At 47.8% G+C, this 22,724-nt stretch overlaps 1 protein-coding gene across 1 annotated transcript; it reads left to right on the top strand.

The window, feature by feature from the left end:
* The first annotated feature begins 751 nt into the window (after positions 1 to 751).
* On the top strand, positions 752 to 22,344 carry NMNAT2 (nicotinamide nucleotide adenylyltransferase 2). Its single transcript, XM_052665701.1, has 11 exons — positions 752 to 924; positions 14,509 to 14,597; positions 15,080 to 15,147; positions 15,484 to 15,562; positions 16,048 to 16,174; positions 16,781 to 16,861; positions 16,952 to 16,996; positions 17,662 to 17,738; positions 18,983 to 19,084; positions 19,656 to 19,723; positions 19,876 to 22,344. Exons 1-11 carry the CDS (start codon positions 840 to 842, stop codon positions 19,976 to 19,978), a joined length of 924 nt encoding a protein of 307 aa, XP_052521661.1. The 5' UTR covers positions 752 to 839; the 3' UTR covers positions 19,979 to 22,344.
* The last annotated feature ends 380 nt before the right edge of the window (positions 22,345 to 22,724 follow it).

The raw sequence follows: 22,724 nt of genomic DNA, 5'->3' as shown, positions 1-22,724 counted from the left end.
GACCTAATCCAGATTTGTACTTGAAGGATTTAGGGGTTCTCTGAGCAACTCAGGGACTTCTTGGGTTTCTTCCCCAGGGGTGCTGCCTTGTATGCTGCTCAGAGGTGTGATAGAGGAGGGCAATGGATTTAACAGATAGAGGAAGGGAAAGGAAAACTGGGTGGAAGCAAATAACTCCAACAACTCCCTGCTGGGAGAAAAGGCTTTGTTTGGGAAATGGGGAGAAGCAGCAACTAAAGGCAGCCTGAAGGCAACTGCCCACAGCTCTGTCTTGAGGAACACAAATGAGAAATGAAAACAGTCGGTCTCGTGTTAGTTTACCTTGCAGTAAAGACTGTTTTTTGGCCCATCTACAGAAATTTCATTTCCTTCAGCTGGTGAAAGGAAGGTGCTCGGTGCCTGCCAGGGTGTTTTCTCCTTGCAGCCCTAGAGAAGGGCAGGGATCTCCAGGGCCTTTGAGCAGGACCACGGAGGCACTCCGCGTGGCTGCACCCAAACACCGAGTCTGTGCGGGTGAATGCAGGCGGTGCCTGCCCACTGCCCCCATTCCTTGGGCAGCTGATGCAACGCATGTCCACTTGTATCCCCGTGTTACCTGTGCGTGGGCAAGCCAGCTTGCACCCTCGCGTGTCCCCGTGCCGGCGCCGGGCTCTGTGTACTCCGGGCTGCCCGCGCCAGCCCCGGGCGGGGGCGGGGGGAGGTCTCGGCCCCATCCCCGCTCCCGCAGCCACGGCCCCGCCTTCTCTCCCGCCCCGGCCCCGCTCCCTCCCTCCTTCCCTCCCGCCGCCGCAGCCGCACCGAGACACAAAAAGCGGCTGGGGCTGGGCCGGGCCGGGACCATGACGGAGACCACCAAGACCCACGTTATCCTGCTGTCCTGCGGCACCTTCAATCCCATCACCAAGGGCCACATCCAGATGTTCGGTGAGTCCCGCCGGGACAGCGGTAGGGGGTCGGGGAGGGGCTGGGGATTTCCCCAGGGGTCCAGAGGAGCTCCGACGGAGGCATCGGGGGCAGCACGTCTCACCGGGCCGCCTCCTGCGCCCCCTGGCCGGGTGCTGTCCGCGCTCGGTGGTGCTGAAAGCGCCGCGGGCGGGGGCGGCGGCACCGCAGGGCCGGGGCGGCTCCGGGGGCGCAGCGGCCGCGCGCTGTCCGCGGCGGGTGGTTCTGGAAGAGCGGCGGCACATCGGGGCGGGGGGCTCGGGGCCGGGCCGGCCGAGCGCTGTCCGAGGAGGATGAGGTGATGGCGCGGTGCTGGCAATCAACCCGGCCGCCACCGCGGAAAACGGCACCACGATGGGGAGATGAGGCGAGGAGACTGATTTCTGTATCGTGTGAGAAAGGATGAAATCAAGGCTTGGGTTGTATTTGCGTTTCACGTAAGCTGTGAGAGTTCTCTGCTTTCATTCCCCTTGAAGTGCTCTGCCCCCACAAAACCCCCGGGTTCGGTTCTGGCAAGGACTCTTGTCTGTGTTTATAAGCTGCTGCTCATCCATAGGGTCTGCAAGTCTGCGGTCTCTGCAGCACTTTTATTTCCTCCCTGGCTGAGGAGGGAGGGACTGGGCCAAGCAGCTAAAGCCAGGTTTGCTGGAAGTGAAGAAAATCACAGGCAGTTATTTGAAATATTAGACTATCCAGCTTTTCAGCTGATAATGAGTCAAAGTAATTGGAAACCTTCATGTGAGATGATTGATATTACTGAGCATCCACGAGATCCAAATGATGGAGATGCTAAAACCATTGCTACAGCCTGTTCAGGCAAGACAGGAGGGAGGGAGGGAAAGAGGGAGAGAAGGAGGAAGGGCAGTCTCTGTGAAAGGCAGTCTGACATGACATAAATACTGACCACTCAGATAAAGCTTGAAATGCCTTGAGATCCATCTACAAGCAGCAACTTACCTGGAGAAGGGGGTCCTGTTACTGTGAAGTGTCCACTACCAACCACCAAATGAAATGGGAGCAGAAAGATCATCTCCTTTAACATACCTTTCTGTAGTACAGAGAAAGGAGACATCCTTGATGTCTGATGAGGGAGCAGATGCCGACGATCTCTTGATAGTGCTGGGGAAGCATCCCTAGGGTTTCTATAAGCTGTACATAGATTTCTAAGAAGAAAAGTAATTGAAATCAGCTTGGGGTATTTCTGTGTCAGGCTTTGTTTTTACAGATCGTAATGAGATGGTCAGCAGCCTAGAAAATAATAGCTTTCTAGATGGAAAAGATCACGCTGTAATTTCATTTTGTAAGTGCAAGCAGACTGTGTTACTGGACAATAATACAATGAAAACTTCAAAAAAATATATTCCCTAATCTAAAAACAATTGCAAACAAAAAGGAGAAGAGGAACTATTTTAAAATCAAGACATAATTAAATGAAATTATAGAGATTCGGTTCAATAGAAGTAACTATTGTTAAAACAGATTTTGAAATACACATTATTTTGTCTTAGATGACACTGTGATTAGGAAACGTAATACTAAAAATATCAATGTGACCCATATTCACTGGACTAAATACTAGTAAAACATTTATTTTGGAAAATAACTATCAGTGAAATAACAGCACGCAGTAGATATTTTCAGATTCCCAATGATTTTTTTTATTTTTTAATTTTGGCACAGTATTTTTCATATCTTTATCAGTCTCTCATAATAAAACATATATTCTCTTCAGGTAAAAAGTGGCAGTGATCACAAACAGGATATAAGTGGAATTAATGAAGATCAGGAGCCGGTTGTGCTGCCTGGCTTGGGTTGTTTGATAGGAAGGTCTTTCTCAAACAGCGAGGTCAAATGCAAAGTCATGTGGCCAGTAAGGAGGAATGTACATCGAATATAAACAATAGGCAAACAAACGTCTTGTGCCAAACAGTGATGTTGTCAAGAACTGAGGAATGATTGTACACAGCCCACTGAATATAAACGGCGTGGTGCTGTAAATAAAGCAACAAATGCAATCCTGGTGCATGCAAGCAGAGAAATATCAAGCACAGGAAGATAGGTAGTATTATTTTTACGTACTGCATTAGCAAAACCCTTCCTGGAATAACAGTAACAAGAATTGCATTAGCTCCGGAAACAGGCTTTATGGTGAGAGTTGAGAGAGGCTCCATCTAGATCTACAAAAGCCGTTAAGGAGCGACGAGATCATGGCCTGTGAGTGTCTGCATGGGGGAGGGACGTGTGATGGAAGGAGGCTGCTTTACTTAGCAGAGGAAGGTGAGGAGGTGCCGGAACAAGTTGGGGTACCGCACAACTTCAAACTAGAAAATTCATGTGTGCTTTTGAGCAAAGCTAATCAACAAGTAAGAAAAGGTATTCTGTCACTTGGAGGCTTATAAACAAGATTCAGAAATCTTTCGGGAAGACATGGCTTCATGTGGAATTTTTGTTCTGTATGTCCTGGAGAGATCTTGGCCTATAAAGTTCTGAGATGCCTGAATAGGGATATATGAGTCATCTACATGGAATCTGACTTTTAAATCCCTATTCATTCTTGTTTGAGGACCCCCATGCTCCCACGTCTAAAAGAAGAATCACATGAGGGCAAGGGAATACTGACCAAAACTTGTGCTACTTTCTTAGCTCTGTGCTGTGAGAGCCCAGAAAAACAGTACTCCATCCTGTAAATATTGTATTTCCAACAGCTGAATTTGTGCAAAATGATTGTCTTTATTGTCAGACAAATATTTGGGTTTGATGAGCCAGTTAGGATCATTTGCTTAATTTAAATAGATGCAATTTATCTTTTTAAGTCGTGGCACTTGTTAAGCTTAGAGGATATATAAGATTTGCACTGATGTGTTGCAACAGACGTACCACTGTATGCTCACTTCTCTGTTTGGATCCTGTCGTGTTTTATTCAGGCTGAAGCCCCGCCTGATTTTTGCCCGATTAAGAGACATGTTAATTATTTGAAAGCACTGTCTGATGGGGAAAACATTTCTCCATTGTTATTTTTTTCCACCTGATGTGAATTTCAGACTCAGTATCCGCCCTTATGTTTGAGTTCCCAGGAAGCTGGGATTTTGTTACAACCTCAGACCTGAAGCTGCAGCTCATGACTGACCCCTTGCATCTGTGTGGAATAGAACTTACCTCAACAGGGCTCCATCTGTACTCTGCCAGTTCCACGGCTGGCTCCGTGGGACTCATAAAATGAGTCTGATTCACGTCTCTGTCTATAAAACAAATATGCTGATTGAAATAATTAATAAAATACAAACATAGCATATAATAAAAAAGGAGGTGAGATATTGTGCTGTACATCCATCCATATTAAAGGGCTGTGACAACACCCACATAGCCCCGAAAACACTCTGAGTTATTTGTGGTATCAACTGTGCTTTGAGATGTACGTATGTTCTGAGTCACAATTTTGAGTTGTGTGCTCTGTATTTATGTGGCAATGAGAAACTCAGCCTAGGATGCTAGGGGAAGGAAAGGCAGGAGGAAAGAGGGCAGAATCTCGTGTTAAGTCTCATAGCACTAACATGTTACGAGATGTAACACAGTCATTGGTTGGCTTCAGCCTGAGATGGAAATCCATCTCATTTATACTCTAGAGATGCACAGAGAAGGAAAGCAGGTCCCAAACTTAAACAAATACTCTTTAATTTCTCTTTAGCACCGGACACTGAGCTCTGGATATGTGCTTAGTCCTCTTCCCTTGTAGCAGGCTGAGTTGCCCCATGGCAGACCCACCCTGGCCTCACTGCAGGTTTTCCTGCTACTACGCAAGCAAGGCCACCCAAAGGACAAAAGCCAACGGGCCAATGTCAAAAGCAAAATTCAATCCTTATGGTGCTGTAAATACACTGAAGCCTGTGCTGGCACCCCTCCAGATGACAAATGTCTGCTTGCTCTGACGAATAAATCACTTCTCCACCCTGCCCCAGCACAGGGAACTCAAACTCCATGGATTCCTCCTCCAGAGCATGAAACCATTGGGCAAGGTAGAAAGCATATTTTAAATAAATTAAAACAAACAAAACAACAAGAACAGAATACAATTCACTTTGAAGGCAATCTTGGGTCTATGCTGGGATTAAAGGTGTCCCTCTGCAAGGTCAAATGCTCCAGGACCAGCATGGGTCACTCTGAGTACTTCAGCTCTGGAGAGAAAAAAAAAAAAAAAGCTGAAAGCAAAAGCTTTTGTTGGGCGAGCTTCTTCATAGTACTCTGTGGGAAAGGTCTTGGCCTGTTCCATGAGTGCATGAAGTTCAGCAGGTTTCTGATTATTTCTGCAGATTGAAACATCAGGGCCTTGGGAGGGGGAACAAATATCAGATCAGACAAAGTGCCATGTTTTGATGTTGATTTTTTTTCTCCCCCTTTCTTTAATTATAGAACAAAGAGTTTCTCTACAAACACAATAATTTCCCATTTTGGCACATTTGACATTTGCTTTGTCTCTATAAAGTTCTGAATCTCCACACGAACTGTCCACTCACAGGCAGCCTTCCGGCTTCCAGAAGATGACTTTTCACAACAAATTCAGTTTTACTGATATGTTTCTATGCCGCTCTATCCACAGTCCGTTTCAACTTCAGAGTTTGGCCACCTATCAAACTCGACTCTTTCTGACATGCCCACTCCTCCATCACCATTTCCTCCTCTGCTCATCAAGCTTTGATTAGCAGAGCATTCCTTCACCTCTCTGCCCTGCCAAAGGGTGGTTTTAAGGCCTGGCACTCATGAGATCCAGCTGTCTGGAGGCTGAAGGATTCAGAGGCAGCACAGTGGGCAAACCCCAGAGAATGGACCATGGTGATGTTATTTCATTGTCTCGCATTCATCTGATTTTACTCACTTTTTGTTGTTGTTGTTTTTTGCATTATCAATCACTGATACTGAATAGGTGATTTTAATCAGATCTGTCATGTCTGTCTGTAACCAGACTATCATCTCTTGCAGACTGCTTTATTGACTCCTGCGTTGCCTCAGCCCTGTGGATGCAACTTGTGCCCTGTTGTTCAGATGTGGTCTTCTTACAGGGGCTCTCAGCACCCTACATGCTTTACACCCGTTTTGTCAGCTCAATCCCTTTCACACAGTGCCAACTCCTGGACACATGCAGAAAAACAAAGCTGATGCATTGGGTGAATCTAAACATCTAACATTCAGTAAATATCCACTATTCTCCCTTCCCTACTTTCTTTGTTGAATTTTTCTTATATCCTGCATTGCATCTGTTATTGAGGAGAGTTCATATACCGATCAGTAGACAGGTAAAGAATACTTCTGATAAAAAACAGTGAAAGAGGACTCAGCCATCAAAAGTAAAACTCTCAATTGCATTGCTTCTTAAGAGAATTTGAGCAATGAAAAATTCCAGTGGGCTGTTCCTTGTTTATTCCTTGCTATTCCAAAGGCGCAGTGCTGAGCTCTGCTGCGTTATGTAAACAGGCTTTGGAGATAAAGGAGCCAATCTGGGTAAGGAAAGTGTGAGGAAGAGGCAGGAGCTGGGGTTTTTGTTGTTCTTGTGTTGTTTCAGTGGCTTGAATTTCAAGAATCACATTTTCTTACTTGTTGGGACAACCAAAGTGCAAAGCAGTTTAACGAGGCTTTTGCTTCCTGAAACAGGGCTGGGAGAGATGTGAGTGGAGGGACAGCTTGTCCTGTCCCCTCTTCCTTAAATTATATATCTCCAGATGGGCAGAAGCAAAATCCCTCATCTAGCAAAAGCCCATACAGGGTCTTGAAAGGCTTTGTTTCTGCAGTCTGCTACACGAGCAAGGAGCAGAGGCTGCCTCATACTTCCATTTCACCTCTGCTCCAAGATCTGAATGTGCAATTAGCTCCGGCGATCAATGAGGTCGCTGGTGGGACTCTCTGCAGGACATTGCAGCTGACAATGGGACTCGGGACAGCTTTGCTCCCCCCTGCATTGGCGTGGTGTTGTTGGACTCTGGAGAGCAGAAGGATCAGCCAAGCAAGGGCAAATATAGTTTATAGTCTTCTGGGTGAGATATTGGATGTCGTAGCAGGGAAAATTCTATTTGTCCATGCTCCCATCTCAGCTTCCTTTACATTGATTTGGGACGGGCTCTGCAACAGTGTGGAGGAACACCCACTGACCCCTTGACCTCTCAGGCATCTCGTTTCATCCTCCTGACCCACAGAGGGGAGGAGCTTTGCTCAGCACCTGACTAAACTCCATCAGTAACCACTCAAGGATTCTTCTGAAATATTTATAAGCCCTTAAATATTTAGCAGTATTTATTACGGTCGATGAGGCACTGTGTTGTCTCTAAAACAATGCCACCTCCTGAAATGGGCCACACACCTCCTGCCTCAACCAGACTCAAGCAAACACAGAAATCCACTCGTACAACCTTATTCAAACAAGAATCAGGACCTGTACTTCCGTTTCAAAACCGATGTGCTCACTAGCAAGAGGCTCACACCTCTACATGCCCTCCTGTGTTACTTTTGGGCAATGCCCACGAGATGCTGAGTACATCGATCAACTGCACCCCAACAGTGGCACCCACATCTCCCATGGGACCTTGGGCATGTCACTTAATCTCTGCCAGCAGGTGGTCCTAGGAAAGCAAAGCCAGCCTAAGAGGTGGATGAAGCCAAGGCATCTATAGATTTGGAGGAGAACACATTCTCTCTGGCTTTTATAACCTCTGAATCAAAGCATTTCCCCAGCACCACCATCACTCATCCAAACAGGGCTGGATTTTTGGGGTACTGTGCATGGAGAAAGCTCAGCAAAGACTGTGTCAATAAAGAGCTCACTCTGGTGGGAGGTGAAATGGGAAAAGCCTTGAGGCCGGGGTGAAAGGAGACGAGCTCCTGTGGACTGTGGGAACACTGGAAGAAGCAGCTTTGCTTCCAGCTTCCTTTGTGCAAGGACATGTCTAATGTGCTTTGCACAAGGTAGGGGTTCTCAAAAGCTATCTTAGACCTAACCCCAGGTCATGGGGGTGTCCATCCCTGCTCCCTGCAGTGGACCAGCACCTCTCTGAGGACAAGCAGCAAAGCACCAACCCAACATCCACTGATGTCCTAATAGAAGCAGAGCAGAACCTTTTCCATGACAGAATAGTGAAAATATTTGTTGCGTGCCCTTCGATGCTCAGCTTGTCCTACTTGACTGTATCTGTGGTCCCACAGCAATAAAAGTTGTGCCCAAAGAGAGCTATTGGGTGTAGCTGGAACACGCTCTCCTCTGTTTACCAAAGAGTTTATTTTGGTTACTGATATTTAGGCTCTAATTGAAGCGGAGATACAGCCATGCAGTACAAGCTTGGGGCTAGATTCATGCTGGAAATTGATAGAGCTCTGCCAGCATTTGCCCCAAGACAGTCTCCCAAGGGAGTCAGGCAGCAAGAAAAGTAGCCATCAGTGGTGGCACTCATCCCCTGCTTCAGGCAAATAATTTGATGGCTTTTGTGGCTAAACAAGACTGCTGTATCCCTGCAGCACCTCTTTTTCTTCCTTCCTGCTTGGGAGGGCACAGTACTGCACTGTTCCCTGCTCCAGCTCAGTGGGCTCAAGGCGTTTTTTCTCAAATGCTCATCTGTAATCATTTTGGCACATTTATCTCTAAATGAGGAGAAAACTCTGTGCTGGAAGAGAGAAAAGGGCTCATCGCCTTTCTTCTGCAGCAAGTCAGACCAGCCACTGCTGGACTTCTTACCTCACCATCACCAAGACCTCAAGACAACCTGGGAGCAGCTGTGGGTATCAAACATCAGGTGAATATGGTTGGCAGGATGTGGCTGCCTGTGCTTCAGGTGGGATCCAGCAAGGCTCTGAGCACATTCACCTCGTCCTTTGCCAGGAAGACTTTCCCACCAAGTTCTCTGGGCAAAAAATGGTACCATATCTCATTACAGAATCACACAGAATTGCAAATGGTTGGAGTCAGAAGAGACCTTTGGGTCCATCTGGTCCCATCCTGCTCCAGCAGAGCCACCCAGAAGTGTGCCCAGGGCCATGTTTTGGACATCTCCATGGAGGAAGCCCATAGCTTGTATGGATACCTGTCTCAAAGGTCATTACAACTGGTGACAGTGACAGCATCATGCTTACCACATGCCAGATGAAAAAATGGGCCCAGCACCTGCCCAGAGAAGCTGGTTGCACCAACATGAGCTCCCCATAATGGACCTCTGTACTCAGCACACAAAGCTGATGGGGAATTCCTGCTTCCATCTGCTCCTTCCCTCCATTGTAGGATATGTCAGCATTTTGGAAAAAGCATTTTGACGTGGGTTGCTTTGCCATGTATTAGACTCTTCCTGCAGAACATGTTCTCAGACTCCACACACTGGGTTTTTTTTCCCCAGTTACTGTATGCCTATTTGCACACATCCTGTTGCAATATTCTTGTCCTGAGAAAAGAGAAAAGAAAAACAGGATGATTTTAATTTGAATCTGAGTTATACCAGATAGGCTGTTCTTTTACAGCATGATCTGGGAGACCCAGATAGACTGGAACTGGACTGCTCCCTGCCATTGGGCCTCATGCTCTGCCATTTCTAGGCCACAGATTGCTGTGAACTGACTCAGCCTTCACCCTTTTCCTTTTCTTCTCTCTCTCTCTCTCTCTTTTTTAAGCCTCTAATTTCACTTTTCTTTCCCAAAGCCAGGAATGATGAGCAGATGGTGTTGGAGTGGGTTCCCTTGTTGTCCCTCAGGCAGTTGGGCACTGGTGGGGCATCTAGCTGGGCTCACGGGCTTTAAAAGCTCAGCCTCCAGCTCTGTTCTCAAGGCATTTGCTGGCCATTTCTTTTTTTGTGCCGACAAAAAGCCATTAAAAGAAAAGAGCAGCAACAACTGAAGCCATTTAGCATGAGGGTCCCTTCCAATTTTCTTATTTCTGTGATGCCTAGATGCGGCTATGGACTAACAGGGTTGGGGGGGGGGGAAGTGTAACAGAGCAATTAGCTTGGAGATGAAAATCATTAAGCATTATGGGGCTTAATGGGATATTTCTTCCCCCTCCTCCTGCTTCTTTGGAAAGGGAAGCTCTCCTTGGAGGGCAGCCAGGGCTTGTTTCTGTAGCAGAAGCGTCATCCTGGCCCTCAGGGACTAGCTGCAGCTCCTGGGGTGTACCAAAAGCTGGGGCAGAGGAGCCAGGCTCTGTGATGAGGATGAGGACAGCTTTGAGGGGTCTGAGCCCCTCTGGCAGCAGCTCAGAGACAGAGGGACAGTGGCTTTGTCCCACACCTCAGCTTCAATAACTATCCCAGCTTGCTGCCATGGTAATTTCATTTTTTCAGCATTTTTAAAGGCCCAAATGGATGCAGCCACAAACACACCCCTGATTTGGCAATCAGAGTCATATACATATTTATATACGTCGCTCAATTAGGCTGAGAATAATTTCTGGCACCTTGCCTGGCAGGATTTAGAAGGGTAAAGCATCATGCTTGTGTATCTGGGTCACTCACCCTGCAGGAGGAGGTACTTTGGCCAGGGGGCCAGCACCTGTGGGTTTGCAGCAATGTCCCCATAGCATCCCATGGGCTGCATCTCCTCCTCTGCAGAAAATGAATAAACAAACAATTGTAAAGAAAAAGGAGAAAAAGGAACTCCTGGGGGTGCATGTGAATCAGATACAAAGGCATTTGAATTCACACCTTGAAAAATGATGTGCAAGGAATACTTCATTGCATTCACAGCAGTTTAGGTGTTGGAGGAGCACCAATGGAGCAGAAGTGTTACGATTAAATATGCTCAGTTAGAATCACCAAAAAGAAACATCTCTTAAATAAGCAGTGATTTCCTAGCAGGGAAGCTGGATTTTTAAATTATTTTTATGCGATCTGGACAAAACAGTTTATTGTTTTCGTAGAATCCTGAGATCACTTCTGCCTCACCATCATTTTGCAGAACTTTGGCAGTGCCAAAAACACACAAAATGCTTCCACAGCAGAAGGGAGGAAGGTTGGGCTGGGGACATTTCAGCCCAGCCCACTTCTCCCACGCCAGCCCAATGTAAGCAAAGCTGTTGGTTTGGAAACATTGCCACCAGGCTGAGCACAAAGGCAACAGTCCAGAAAACCAAAGGAACTGGGACTCAGATCCTGAGTCTCTTTACACTAACACACAAGGTTAACTATTGACTCTAACCAAAAAGGATAATTCTCAACAGTAAATAAAAATTGGTAACCCTAAACCTTAACCCAAAAGTGTAACTCTCAAACCTATTGCAAATTGGTAAGCAGCATCCCTTAACCCTGACACCAAATGGTAACCCTTCACCCTAATCCTAAAGGATAATCCTTGACCCTTAATCCTAACCCAAAAGGGTAACCCTTGACCCTAGTACAAATAGCTAGCCCTAAACCCTAACCCTAACCCAAAATAATAACCCTCAGCACTAACCAAAAAGGGAAACAAGTAATCCTTAACCATAACAAAAAGATATTTTTCCCAGGCAAAAATCTTTGAACAAGTAGAGAGATAAGGCTAGGATATGCACAAACAGCTGACCATAAGGAATACAGATGGGAAGAGGAATGCAACACTACTGAGTTGTTTTTGGCACCACCATGGCACAAAGGAGTCTTCAACCTGGTCTCCAAAAGCAGAATATTTTACATTAAAATTACTATAGGTTCTATTTAGAAAAGCTCTGAGTGTGGAATGGCCTGGGGATTTGGAGAAAGCATTGCAACAGCAGAGCAACCCTAAATGTTCAAAGCAATGTCCCACCAAATCCAGCATCCCATTTCCAACCCCCCAGATCCAGAAAATAACACTTGGGTTGGCACAGAGTGACTCAGCTTAACCCCACATAATGCACAGCACTGCTACCTTGGGCTGGAAGACCACTCCGTGGCGGGAGGCATCATCTCCTCTTAGAAAATCTAAAGTAATTTTGTCTTGCCTTGTGCAGAAGGTGATACTCAGGGCTGGATAAGCTTATGTGTTTGGACAGGCGTGGCTACAGCTGCCTGTAGCTTTCCCTATCTATGTACTGAAGAGTAATTCAGCCAAAGAAAATCAAATCAGCTAAAAAACACAAAGCTTTAATGCAGTCTTGTGATTATAGCACCGATGTATCGAGATGCTGCAAGCACCAATTCTGCAATTTTATAGCACCCTAAAGCCACCTGTCCCAGGTCCCCATCATTATCCTGGCCTTTACGTTCTGTCTCCTGGTATTTGTGTTCTGCCCCCTGATATTCATCTTCTATCTCATATTCCCGATATGTGCCTGCAACTGCTGGATTTGGCCACCAAAAACTCAAGGCCAACTAAGAGCACTGGTCACCTTGACAGCCATGAAGCAGAGATAACATATGAACTGTTTCGTTGTCCTTAAAGTAAATGTTATAAAGATGCTGTACACGAATGGGAAGGCTTGGAGGTGACAGATCATTCACTTCAATCTTCTCTAGGCAAGGAAAAATCAAGCCAGAGCAAAGCAGGGATAATGAGAGGATGTGTTAATTTAAAAATCAATAACATTTTTTTGTTAGTGAATTTCTTTTTTTTTTTTTTTTTTTTTTTTTTTTTCCCATTTTAATCACAAGATGTTTATTCTCTGATGTCTTTTTTCAAAGATCTGTAAGAGGTACCAGGACACAGCTCCTGTGAAAGAAAGGTCACGTTCAGAAAAAAAAAAGAATAAAAGAAGACTTTTTTCCCCTTTCTGATCAATTAAAATTAACTGTGAAGGTAGTGATGGGAAGGCAATTAACTTCACTAGCAGCACACAAAGAGCACCCAAGAGGGACAAGCTGCCACTCTTCCCCTGTGATTCATTTTATGCTTTTGGGGGACTGGTTCAGCGTTTCTGGAAGTCCTCAGCAGGCACAAGGGGCTCCCAAGCTTCTGCATAAGTTGTTTTTATGTACGTGATTTATATCACCCATAGCAATAATTATGCAATAGCACTGACCTAGTATAGCTGCAAATAAAAGGATGGGAGTGTGCCCTCAGAAAAAGTAACCTTCAACCTCAGGAATGCCCTTTGGTCCTTGCTGTTTCCATCAGTACCATGGGTGCTCACTTCAACATGCACAAAAGGGAACAAACTCCCAGAAATCCCATCCAGTACCTCTACTCCTCTAAAATACCCTGTCCAACCCATTTTCTCCCCCTTGGTGACCCAATACCACAGGGTTGAGCTGGGTCAGTGAGAGCCACTGATGGAGGAAGATGCTCCACATGGATCCCAATAGGCAGAGGAATACCCAGCAAAGATGGGAAAAAGAGAAAAGGATTCAAACCAAACTGCTGGTGCTAACACCTTCAAGCTCGGGATCCCAAAGGCAGGCAGGACAGTTTTAGGTATGTCTAATTCAGGCATTCATGATTTGCTCCTTGCTCCACCACACAAATTGAATTATTTACCCCCATTTTTATTTCTCTGGATGCTGACATGCACGGAGAACAACTGGGAGTAAAGCCAGAGAGAGGATTTAGGGTGAGTCTAGGAGGTGCATTAAGGCTAACAAATGTCTCACAGGATGTCCCAGGGCTGCTCAGAGCTCAGGAAACAAAAGTCCACAGTAATCATGGTGCCATTCTTGACTTGCAAGTGCCCCACAGCTGTTTCTGTGAACAATACTCCTTTTTATGCATGTCAAATCTTGAGGGAACACAATAATTTTGCCCAAGCAGTTCTACGTGGGTTATTGTTTGCACAATGAAAGCAAAGAAAAGTGGCTTTAGATAGAGACACAGGTACGTGAGCACACCTGGGGGTGCTATTTGTTCCAGAGGAAGTATTTGTCTGCATCCTGGCTTCATGCATCACCTCCTGAGTTCAGCTGGGTTCCTCTGGATCTGCCAAAAGAGCCCAGGACGTGCCCCCTTTCTCCATAAATCCTTTCCACAGTATTTTTGGGTCTTCAGGAAGGTCAGTGCTCAGCATCTCTACCAGCCCCTTTCAGGGATGACTGAACAATCCCTGCTCCAATTCCCTCCCTTCCTGCTGCACACTGTGCCCTGTCCTGCTCACTCCAGCTCACACAACAAAAGCAACCCCAAAACACAAATGGCCTCCCTCCTCATCTCCAGTCCCATATCAGCCTCTAGGGCTGACACCCTTGCAGATGTTTCTCTACCTTGTCCCAGAGCACTGAGGGTTGTTCCGCTGAAATCTAGACTAAAACAGAACACTTTTCCCTGTGCTGCTGTCATCCATTCCCATCCAGCATTTTGGATGAGCAGCACACATGTCCACACTCCACTGTCACATCTCAGCCATGCAGGCTGGCCAGTCTTATTTGCTTTCGAAATGTTCCTCCAGCTATCCTGCTGCACCCAAGCCATGCAGAAGGCAAGAAAAGCCAATGAGGAGGATGAGGATGAACATGATAGAGCCCTTAGGATTCTCTATTTCTGGGGGGTGTTGAAAAATAACAGATTCACAACTGGCAGCTGAGGGTTCAGTTTTTAGGGCAAGGCAGGTGATGGCCATATGAAGCTGGAGGTGAAACCCTCAAACAGCATTTGGCAAAGCCATAAAGCCAGTTCTGTGGGGCTTGATGGAATGGGTTAATGCACTGATCCCCTCTTGCTCTCCTCTAGAGAGAGCCCGTGATTACCTGCACAAGACTGGACGGTTCATCGTCATCGGTGGCATTGTCTCACCTGTGCATGATTCCTATGGGAAGACGGTGAGTTGTTCCTGTTACCTCTTCTTTGTATGTGCAATGTCAAGCATTGAGAAGCCACAAGAAAGCCTCCAAGAAGATGGTGAGGGATAAAACCAGCAGTCTTCAGACAAAACTTATAGCGAGAGCCTGCAACCAGATAAAACCAGAAAGGAAAGAGAAATGCTACCATCCAAAATGATGGGGGTCATTTTTGGGGGTTGTGTTGGTTAAATGATTTTAAAGCCAGTTCTTATTATAATACAAATGAGTTTTATTCTGAAGAGGAAAAAAATCTAAAATAAGAAAGGAGATTTTGCTCCTCTCTTGTGAGATGCAGAAATTTCAACCGGAAAAGCCACCCCTGGGCCTGGACCCACCATACCCCAGGTAACCACACTGAGACCTTCAGCTTTGAAAGGCAGGAATACTTCTTATCCAGAAACAAGGAACTCAGATAATCTTTATGCACTGCCTCCTTTTAATCCTCAGTTTCACTGTTCCAGGGCCTGGTGTCCAGCCGGCACCGCCTGACCATGTGCCAGCTGGCTGTGCAATCTTCCGACTGGATCCGGTGAGTGACAAAGACCACTGCAGGGAGGGGGTGCTGGGGCTACACAGCAGCAATCCCTGGTCCACGAAAGCCCACATGTGAGCTGGAACCAGTAATGCCATCAGGAAGATCACACTACACGCAGATATATCCGAGCCCAGGGGGTCAGGAGTTAAGAGTATGGAGGAGTCTGGGCATGGGCACACGTTCAGGTTCTCTCCCACTCCAGGACAGGGAATGGAGGGATGAAGCTACTAGAGAGAGCTGGGTGGAAGGTTTGGAGGAAGGAGGTGGTGTGGTGAGAACATAAAGGCAGCGGCCACCAACTAATGCTGCTGCTTCACTGTGCTTCTGCAGGGTGGACCCCTGGGAGTGCTACCAGGACACCTGGCAGACCACCTGCAGTGTGCTGGAGCACCACCGTGACCTGATGAAGGTGAGTCCCGCTGCATCTCGTGCCCTGGTCCTGCACCAGAATCAAGCTGCAGACACCATCCTCTGCCTGGATAGATCTGGAGCCCAGAGGTGTACATCAGTGCCTAGAACATGGCTGGGACAGATGGAGAAGATATATGTTCCTGACCTGGAGAAGTACACAAGATATTATGTCACAGTTGTTCTCTGCTCCTCTTCCCTGCCTCTGAAAGCAAACTGAGCCCCTTGGATGAACTACTTGCATTATCATCAATCAGCAGGGAACAAACAGGTTTTTTCTCTAAATGAAAGACAGTAGGGTCCTACTAGCCCAAGGCTAGAGATTATAAAGCAACGGGAAAGCTAAAGTGAGATGGATAGGTCTGTCACTAATGATGACCTTCATCTTCAGTGAGAGGGGGTGGCTACCAGAGCAGCAAAAGTTTCAAGAATCACCTCCAGCCTTGGGGAAGCCATCTTTACCACTAAATTTTTCTCTTGCTGCAGAGGGTGACTGGCTGCATCCTCTCCAATGTCAACACTCCCTCCATTACCCCTGTGATCGGACAGCCCCAGAATGAATCTACGCAGCCTATCTACCAGAACAACAACGTGTCCAACAAGCCCACCGCAGGTAGGTGGCTCTGCGCAGGAAGGGGAGGAACTGGCCACCTGTTCCTCATACCCCATCATGAGGTACCAAACACTTGCTCAGGAATGCTCCTGAGCTCCTCCAAGTCCTCTTTCACCTCTAATGGTGGAGAAGTGTTCCCATTCCCTCTTCCCAGTTTTCTAGCTTGCTGGCACCACTGGGGTTGGGGAATAGCAGTGTGCTTGTGCTCCTTGCAGCCTAAGGATCCCCAACCTGCCTCATGACTCAGATTAATTTTTGGTTGGTCCCAAACTTAACGAAAGATTTCTATAACTCTGTGTTAAGCTGACCTGCCTCCATGTTCCTGATGAACACCAGTCTAGCTCCCTCCACACTCCTGGCGGTGTATTTCTGTTCTTTTCTGCTCCAGCTGAAAAAAACAATCATTTTATTTTTCAGCTGACCTGGGTGAGGTCTCTCAGCAGGCTCATAGTGCCTGAGGGATATTTGGTTATATGAAGGCTGAGTCATCTGCCAGAGGAGACGTGGGAGTTGCTGTCCCCATGCATGGGAGCATCCCATGCTCCGTGAGGGCAATCAGCCATGGATGAAGCCTCTCCCTAACTTACTTTTCTTCTCTGCCTTCAGCAAAGATCCTGGGGAAGGTAGGAGAAAGCCTGAGTCGGATCTGCTGCGTTCGCCCACCCATGGAGCGCTTCACCTTTGTGGGTAGGTACAGGAGTACAGCATCACCCGCAGCCCCACCTGCCTCCCCAGCACCCCCTGCCAGGTATCAGTAACTCTATTCTTCTCTCCCAGATGAAAATGCCAACCTGGGGACTGTGATGAGATACGAGGAGATTGGTGAGTATGCAGCCCCCACCACCATCAGCACCACCAGAAATCTGGTGGCAAGTAAAGGATGCTGAACCATCACCACTCCTGGTGCCAGGCAGCACTGAACTGCTTGACATCTCCTCTGACCACCCCTCCTTACTTGAGCAGTTTTGTAGCTTTCCTCTTTTGGGTTTCCAAACCAACAAATAAATCCTAAAAGCTCGAGTGCTTCATCATGCAGTTGCACTGCTCAGCTTTGCTGTAGAAAAATCAAGCCATGCCAAATGCTCAGTGCAGCTCCACACATATCTGCAGATCAAGACCCTGCAACAGGCCACAAAGCACTTACATGTGTCTGAAAATACAGAAATGCCTCCTGACCCCGAGGGATACCACGCATTTAGGGCACATCTAGGTGTCTCAGCAGCCCACAGCAATGCTGAAAATGACCCAGCAGTGCAGGAGAGAAGCAGAAATAGTGCACAGGATAGTTCAGGGATGGCTTTCTGTTCGGTATCATCAGGGATGCAAGGACTGCAGCCTCTTTAGCAGGATTCATTTTGGCAAAAGATGGTGTTTTGGTGAAAGAGAACACCCTTGAGCAGAGCAACGGGATGGTAAGAAAGGAGGGGGAGAGGTGTACTCAGCCCTGCTCTCTCCCATCTCTGAGCATTTCTGCTTCCTTCCTTCAGAACTGCGCATCCTCCTGCTCTGTGGTAGTGACCTGCTGGAATCCTTCTGCATCCCTGGCCTCTGGAACGAGTCTGATGTGAGTCACTGCCAGGGCCTCTTTCTTCCCTTCCCCGGGCTCCATCCCTCCTCCTCCACCATCTCCTGAGTGCTGCTCTGGTTTTCCCCCCACCCCCATCACTTGTCTCTGGTGCGCAAACAACAGGGGCTTCTGCACCCCTGGTTTACAAAAAAGCTGATGTAAGAGAAGTGTTGCCCTTATGTTAGAAATGAAAGACCCTTAAAATCATACCAGCAGCTTGCACCTAACAGAAGAAGAGTAAATAATAATAATAAAGGAAGAAAATAAGTAAAATAATAACAAAGAAGAAAAGAGAAAACTGAGAAGAAAAATGATGTCTACCCTCAGCCAGACATTGCCTGACACCATCTCACGTGGGCAAGCAATATGCAGTAACGACTGTAGTGAGATTTTGAGAGCAGTCAAGACCACAACCACATGGCAAAACACATGAAAAGCAATGGAGAAGTCACTTTTCCTCCCCCTTGCAAAGGCAGATCCAACCTGCAGATGGCAAATTATCTCTACAGAGATGGTTTAGCTCTGTATTTGGCTTTGATGTTGGTGCTTCTACAGCATCCCACTAGAATTCAGGCACAGTTCAGTGCACTGAGATGAGCCTGTCTCAAACACTACTACAGATGAAAAATGCTTCAATTAACACTGGAGAAGTCACCATCCCTCCACAGCAATGGGAGCAATCTACTCCCAGTATGCAGGATGGTGCTGGATCCATGCACCACCCCAAGAATCCTTTTCCCTTCCATCCTGAGGAGAGTTTGTCCTGGTGATCTGCTCCAGAGTACCATCTCCGAGATACTAATAAATAATAACATCAACACAAAGAAATCCAGGGATGAGGGGCTGTAAAGACAACATGCAGCAGTGCAGCTGCTGCTTCCTCCGCTCCAATCTCCAGTGAGGCAGAGTTCATGTCATCCTCAGGCAACATCTGCTGCTATCCTTACTACCATGACAAGTTCTCCCTGAAGCCTAACTTCAACATTCATTAACAGAGTTTAACCCTGTTCCTTTTTATTTCATCCACAACAGATCACTCTGCGTGTCACCAGCATCACTCCTTAATAAATCCAAGTTTTTTCCCAAAAGCTGTCCAGAAAGAGAAAATCTGAGGTTAACCCCCATCCAGGTTTTGCCAAGTACTTGCAGGGTGCACATCTGCTCGGGGTGGGGGTTGGAAGGCTGTGGCAGATTTTGCACTGGCAGGTCATGAAAACTCTCTCTGCGTTAATTCTATCTAGATGGAGGTGATTGTTGGGGAGTTTGGGATCGTGGTGGTGCCCCGGGATGGAGCAGACCCTGATCGGATCATGAACCACTCCTCAATACTCCGCAAGTACAAAGTAAGTGGATTCATACATAGTCAGGGAGCCAGAGAATCATGGAATATCCTCAGTTAGAAGGGACCCAAGAGGGAACACTGAGCCCAACCCCTGTGGCTGAGAGCAGCGTCCCAGCACTCCTTGAGCTCTGACAGCTCAGGGCCACACCTGCTGCCCCACAGAGCAGACCCTTTCCCTACTCCTGACCCTCCCCCCTTCCACGCTGCTCACACAGGCCCTGTCCCTGTCCTTCTGTCCTGCTCTGGGCTGAGCAAGCCACAGCACCTCAGCTGCTCCTCACAGTCTTGCTCTCCAGACTGCATGCTGTCTTTGTTGCACTCCCTCGCTCTTTGCTACACACTTTCCATGAGATTAAACCTTCTCGAGAGCTTCGAAGTGCCCCCCAGGCTCCACCAAGGTCACACTGCACATGGGTCCTGGAGAGTTCCCCCCCTTGGTTTTGCCTCAGCTGCTAACTGGGATCACTTATGTGGCCACCAAGTAGCAGACCTCCATGGCCAACCAGACACGGGTGGGGCAAACACTGATTTTCATCCCTCCCTTCCCTCACCTCTTCTTTCTCCACCCACAGAACAACATCCTGGTGGTGAAGGACGACTCGAACCACCCCATGTCAGTCGTCAGCTCCACCAAAAGCAGGTGGGTGATGGTGAGGGTGCTCCCAGCCAACCCCTCCATTCACGGGGACACCACCATGTTCCCAGCCCCTGCTCAGGAAGCCCAAATTCCTGGAAAGGGGCGGTCCAACTCCCCACGTAGGCTCTGACACTCCTCTTCCCCTGCTCCCCTAGACTGGCCCTGCAGCACGGGGATGGACACGTTGTGGATTACCTCTGCCAGCCTGTCATCGACTACATCCTCAAGAGCCAGCTCTACATCAACACCTCCGGCTAAGTGCCAGAGGCCCTGCAGCAGAACAGCCCTGTCGTCCCACGTCTCTACAGCTCTCCATCACACTTTTCTCTCTCTTTCTGTGTCTCCATCTCTCTCCCCACCCCATGGCCTCTCACTCTCGGCGCCGATGCTCCGTAGTGCAGCAACATCCAGGGACTGGCGGCACGGCCCCACGGGGAATGGTTTGGTCTCTTTTTCTTATGGGAACTGTCCTCCCCATTGTATACGGGGAGGGAGGGGGGCAGAGATGTTCTCAGTGTGCTCACTGAGGGACAGCTCCATCCCTCCTCCCAGCATGTCACTGGGAAATGGTCCCCCCGGTCCGTCCTCCCAGCATGCTCAGAGCAGGAGCTTCCTCTTTGCTCAACAAATCTAAGTGAATATTTTTCTTTCTTTTTCTTTTTCTTTGTTTTTTTTTTTTAATTAAATAGTTGTAGTGCAAGCTCCTTAGCTCTCTTGCCACAGTGCCCTGCTTCCCATGTAATCCTGGTGGGCAGTGGGCAGGCATAATGCAAGTGGTTCTGTGCCCCGCAGAACCTCCTCAGGCCAGCAGTAAGGACACCCCAGCCACCGAAATCCTTCACTTGGCTCTGACAGGTCATAAAGATGGTATTTCTGAAGGGGCAAGCAGTGCTGCCAAAGCATAACTTATCAGGGGAATGTCACATCTCACTTCTCCTTGTCTGCAAGCGAACTCAGCCCACTCCAAAGCCAAGGATAGATGCTATACTCCAGCCCCATGTCAGAAGAGGCAGCCTACAACCCCTGGAAAGGGATCCGCTATTTACAACACCAAGAAGCAAGGAAGGAAGAAGAGGGGAAGAGGTGGCCTGGCGCCACTGATGAGAATTGCTCCAGGCCTGGCTCAGCTGTTCAGGGCTGGGCCCGTCCTCATCCTCAAGCCTCCAGGCTCTCCAATGCTGGCTGTCAAATTCCCATTTTTCCTTTCTCTCCTTTCCTCTTCCTGTCTTTGAAAAGTTTATGCATGATATATTCACCCTTCCAAACTGGCTTCAGATACTTCATACATCCCTTGGGACAAGCCAGTTTCCTGCCTTCCTGCCTGTGACAAGCCTGGCGGAAGCTGCTCAGCCAGATGCCAAAAAATAAGGCATGTAGCATGGAGCAAAAGGGAATAATTTGAGCCCTGCACAGATAAGGGTTACTTAAGCAAGCTGCTGTCCTGCTGGGTATCCCAGGGTGCAAGGATCCTGCTGGTGGCTCAGCCTCTTGAAAGCTGGCAGCCACAGGGAAGAGGGTACAAGTCTTGCTTTCCTTCACACCTTTATCCCTGCCTTTGCTCCTTCCAGCTTCACATTTCTAGAGTCTATTGCTCCTGGACATCTGCCCATTCCCTGCAGACCTGGGCTGGTGAGATTTAGGGAATTCTAGGGCACTTTGTTTATCCCCAGCAAGGGACAGTGTGGTAACAGCACACACGGAGGCTGAGACTACTCCAAGATATTTTGGGGAAAGAAAGAGCTAACTTTTTTTTTTCCCCCACACCTACAAGAATTCGTAAGTTGCTCTTTGGAAGCTTCAAAGATGAGACTTTGTACTATGGTTGGTGACCTGCTGGGCACTGCTGTCCTCCCTGTTGGAAGTGTGCCACAGCCCCCTTCAGAGAAGGCAGCTGTCACCTCCCTAACCGCAAAAACGCTGGGTGAAACGACACAGTCTGCACATACAGGGTCTTTGCAGCAAACATGCTGAATCCCTCAGATCCAGCCATGCTATTTCCAGGCAGTTGTTTACATACCTTGAGAGGTGAGGGAGCACGGAGATCCCAGACCAGGGAGGGCAGCCAGAGCATGTAGGAACGCCTCCAGGGATGAGTCCCCATCCTGCTGAACCCCAAAGCTAATGCTTCGATATGTTCTAGCTGGGCATCTCATCCACGAGCACCCAACTTACATAATCTGATAGCTAGACTCCTCTAAACCCATTGCCTCCACTGTCCCATGTATTCAGGTTTTCAACCTGTTTTTCCTCTCCACCCCAACGCAGGGGTTATTCCTGAAAACATCCTCAGACATCACCCACGTTTCTTAGCTCCAAGCTGAAGGAGAAGCAGCAGTGTTAGAAACCAGCCTCCAATACACACACACAAAGGGATTGGAACCTCTGGGAGAGATGAAGAAGCTGAAGAGGAAGGAAGGATGGTGGCTTTGAAGAGAGGAAAAGACAATGGAATAACAAAAGAGGAGACAAAGAAGGAGCGAGGGCGGCAAGCCTGAGAGCAAGCTCAGATCCCCTTCTCCCTCCCTCAGGTACACGAGATGGGACGTGCAGGAAGCCAGCTGGCTTTCCATCTCATCGTGGTTAGGATGGCATGCCTTAGAGACATAGCGTTGTGATAGGGATGATGAGTATATTCTGTCTTACTAGTCTTATCTATGCCTTCATGTATCTGCTCAGTAAAACTCACAGAACGGGGCGAGGATGGGGTGGGAGGGGGGTTTGTTACAGGTCAGTCAACGCTGGGATTGGTTTGGAAAACACCTACGGGTGGGTGTGGAAAAACTCATCCCTTGAGATCCATGCAGATGGCGGGGAGGTGAGGAAGGGGCTTTCCAGCACTGCTGGGGTGGGAGGCAGCTCCTGGGTGTGGGTCTTTGAACCTCCGATTTTAAACAGTGGGATTTGCTGAAAGAGAAATGAACTTCAAATGTCTTTTGGAAAACAAAAAAGGGGGGCGGGGGGAAGGGTTGAAGTTGCCATGCCACCAATTTCACTTTTGTGAAAG

The sequence above is a fragment of the Tympanuchus pallidicinctus genome, unplaced genomic scaffold, assembly GCF_026119805.1.
Source record: "Tympanuchus pallidicinctus isolate F22 unplaced genomic scaffold, pur_lepc_1.0 scaffold7, whole genome shotgun sequence".
In the NCBI taxonomy this organism is placed as follows: domain Eukaryota; kingdom Metazoa; phylum Chordata; class Aves; order Galliformes; family Phasianidae; genus Tympanuchus; species Tympanuchus pallidicinctus.
The sequence above is the reverse complement of the archived record's forward strand: the minus strand, read 5'-3'. Positions and strand labels throughout refer to the sequence as shown.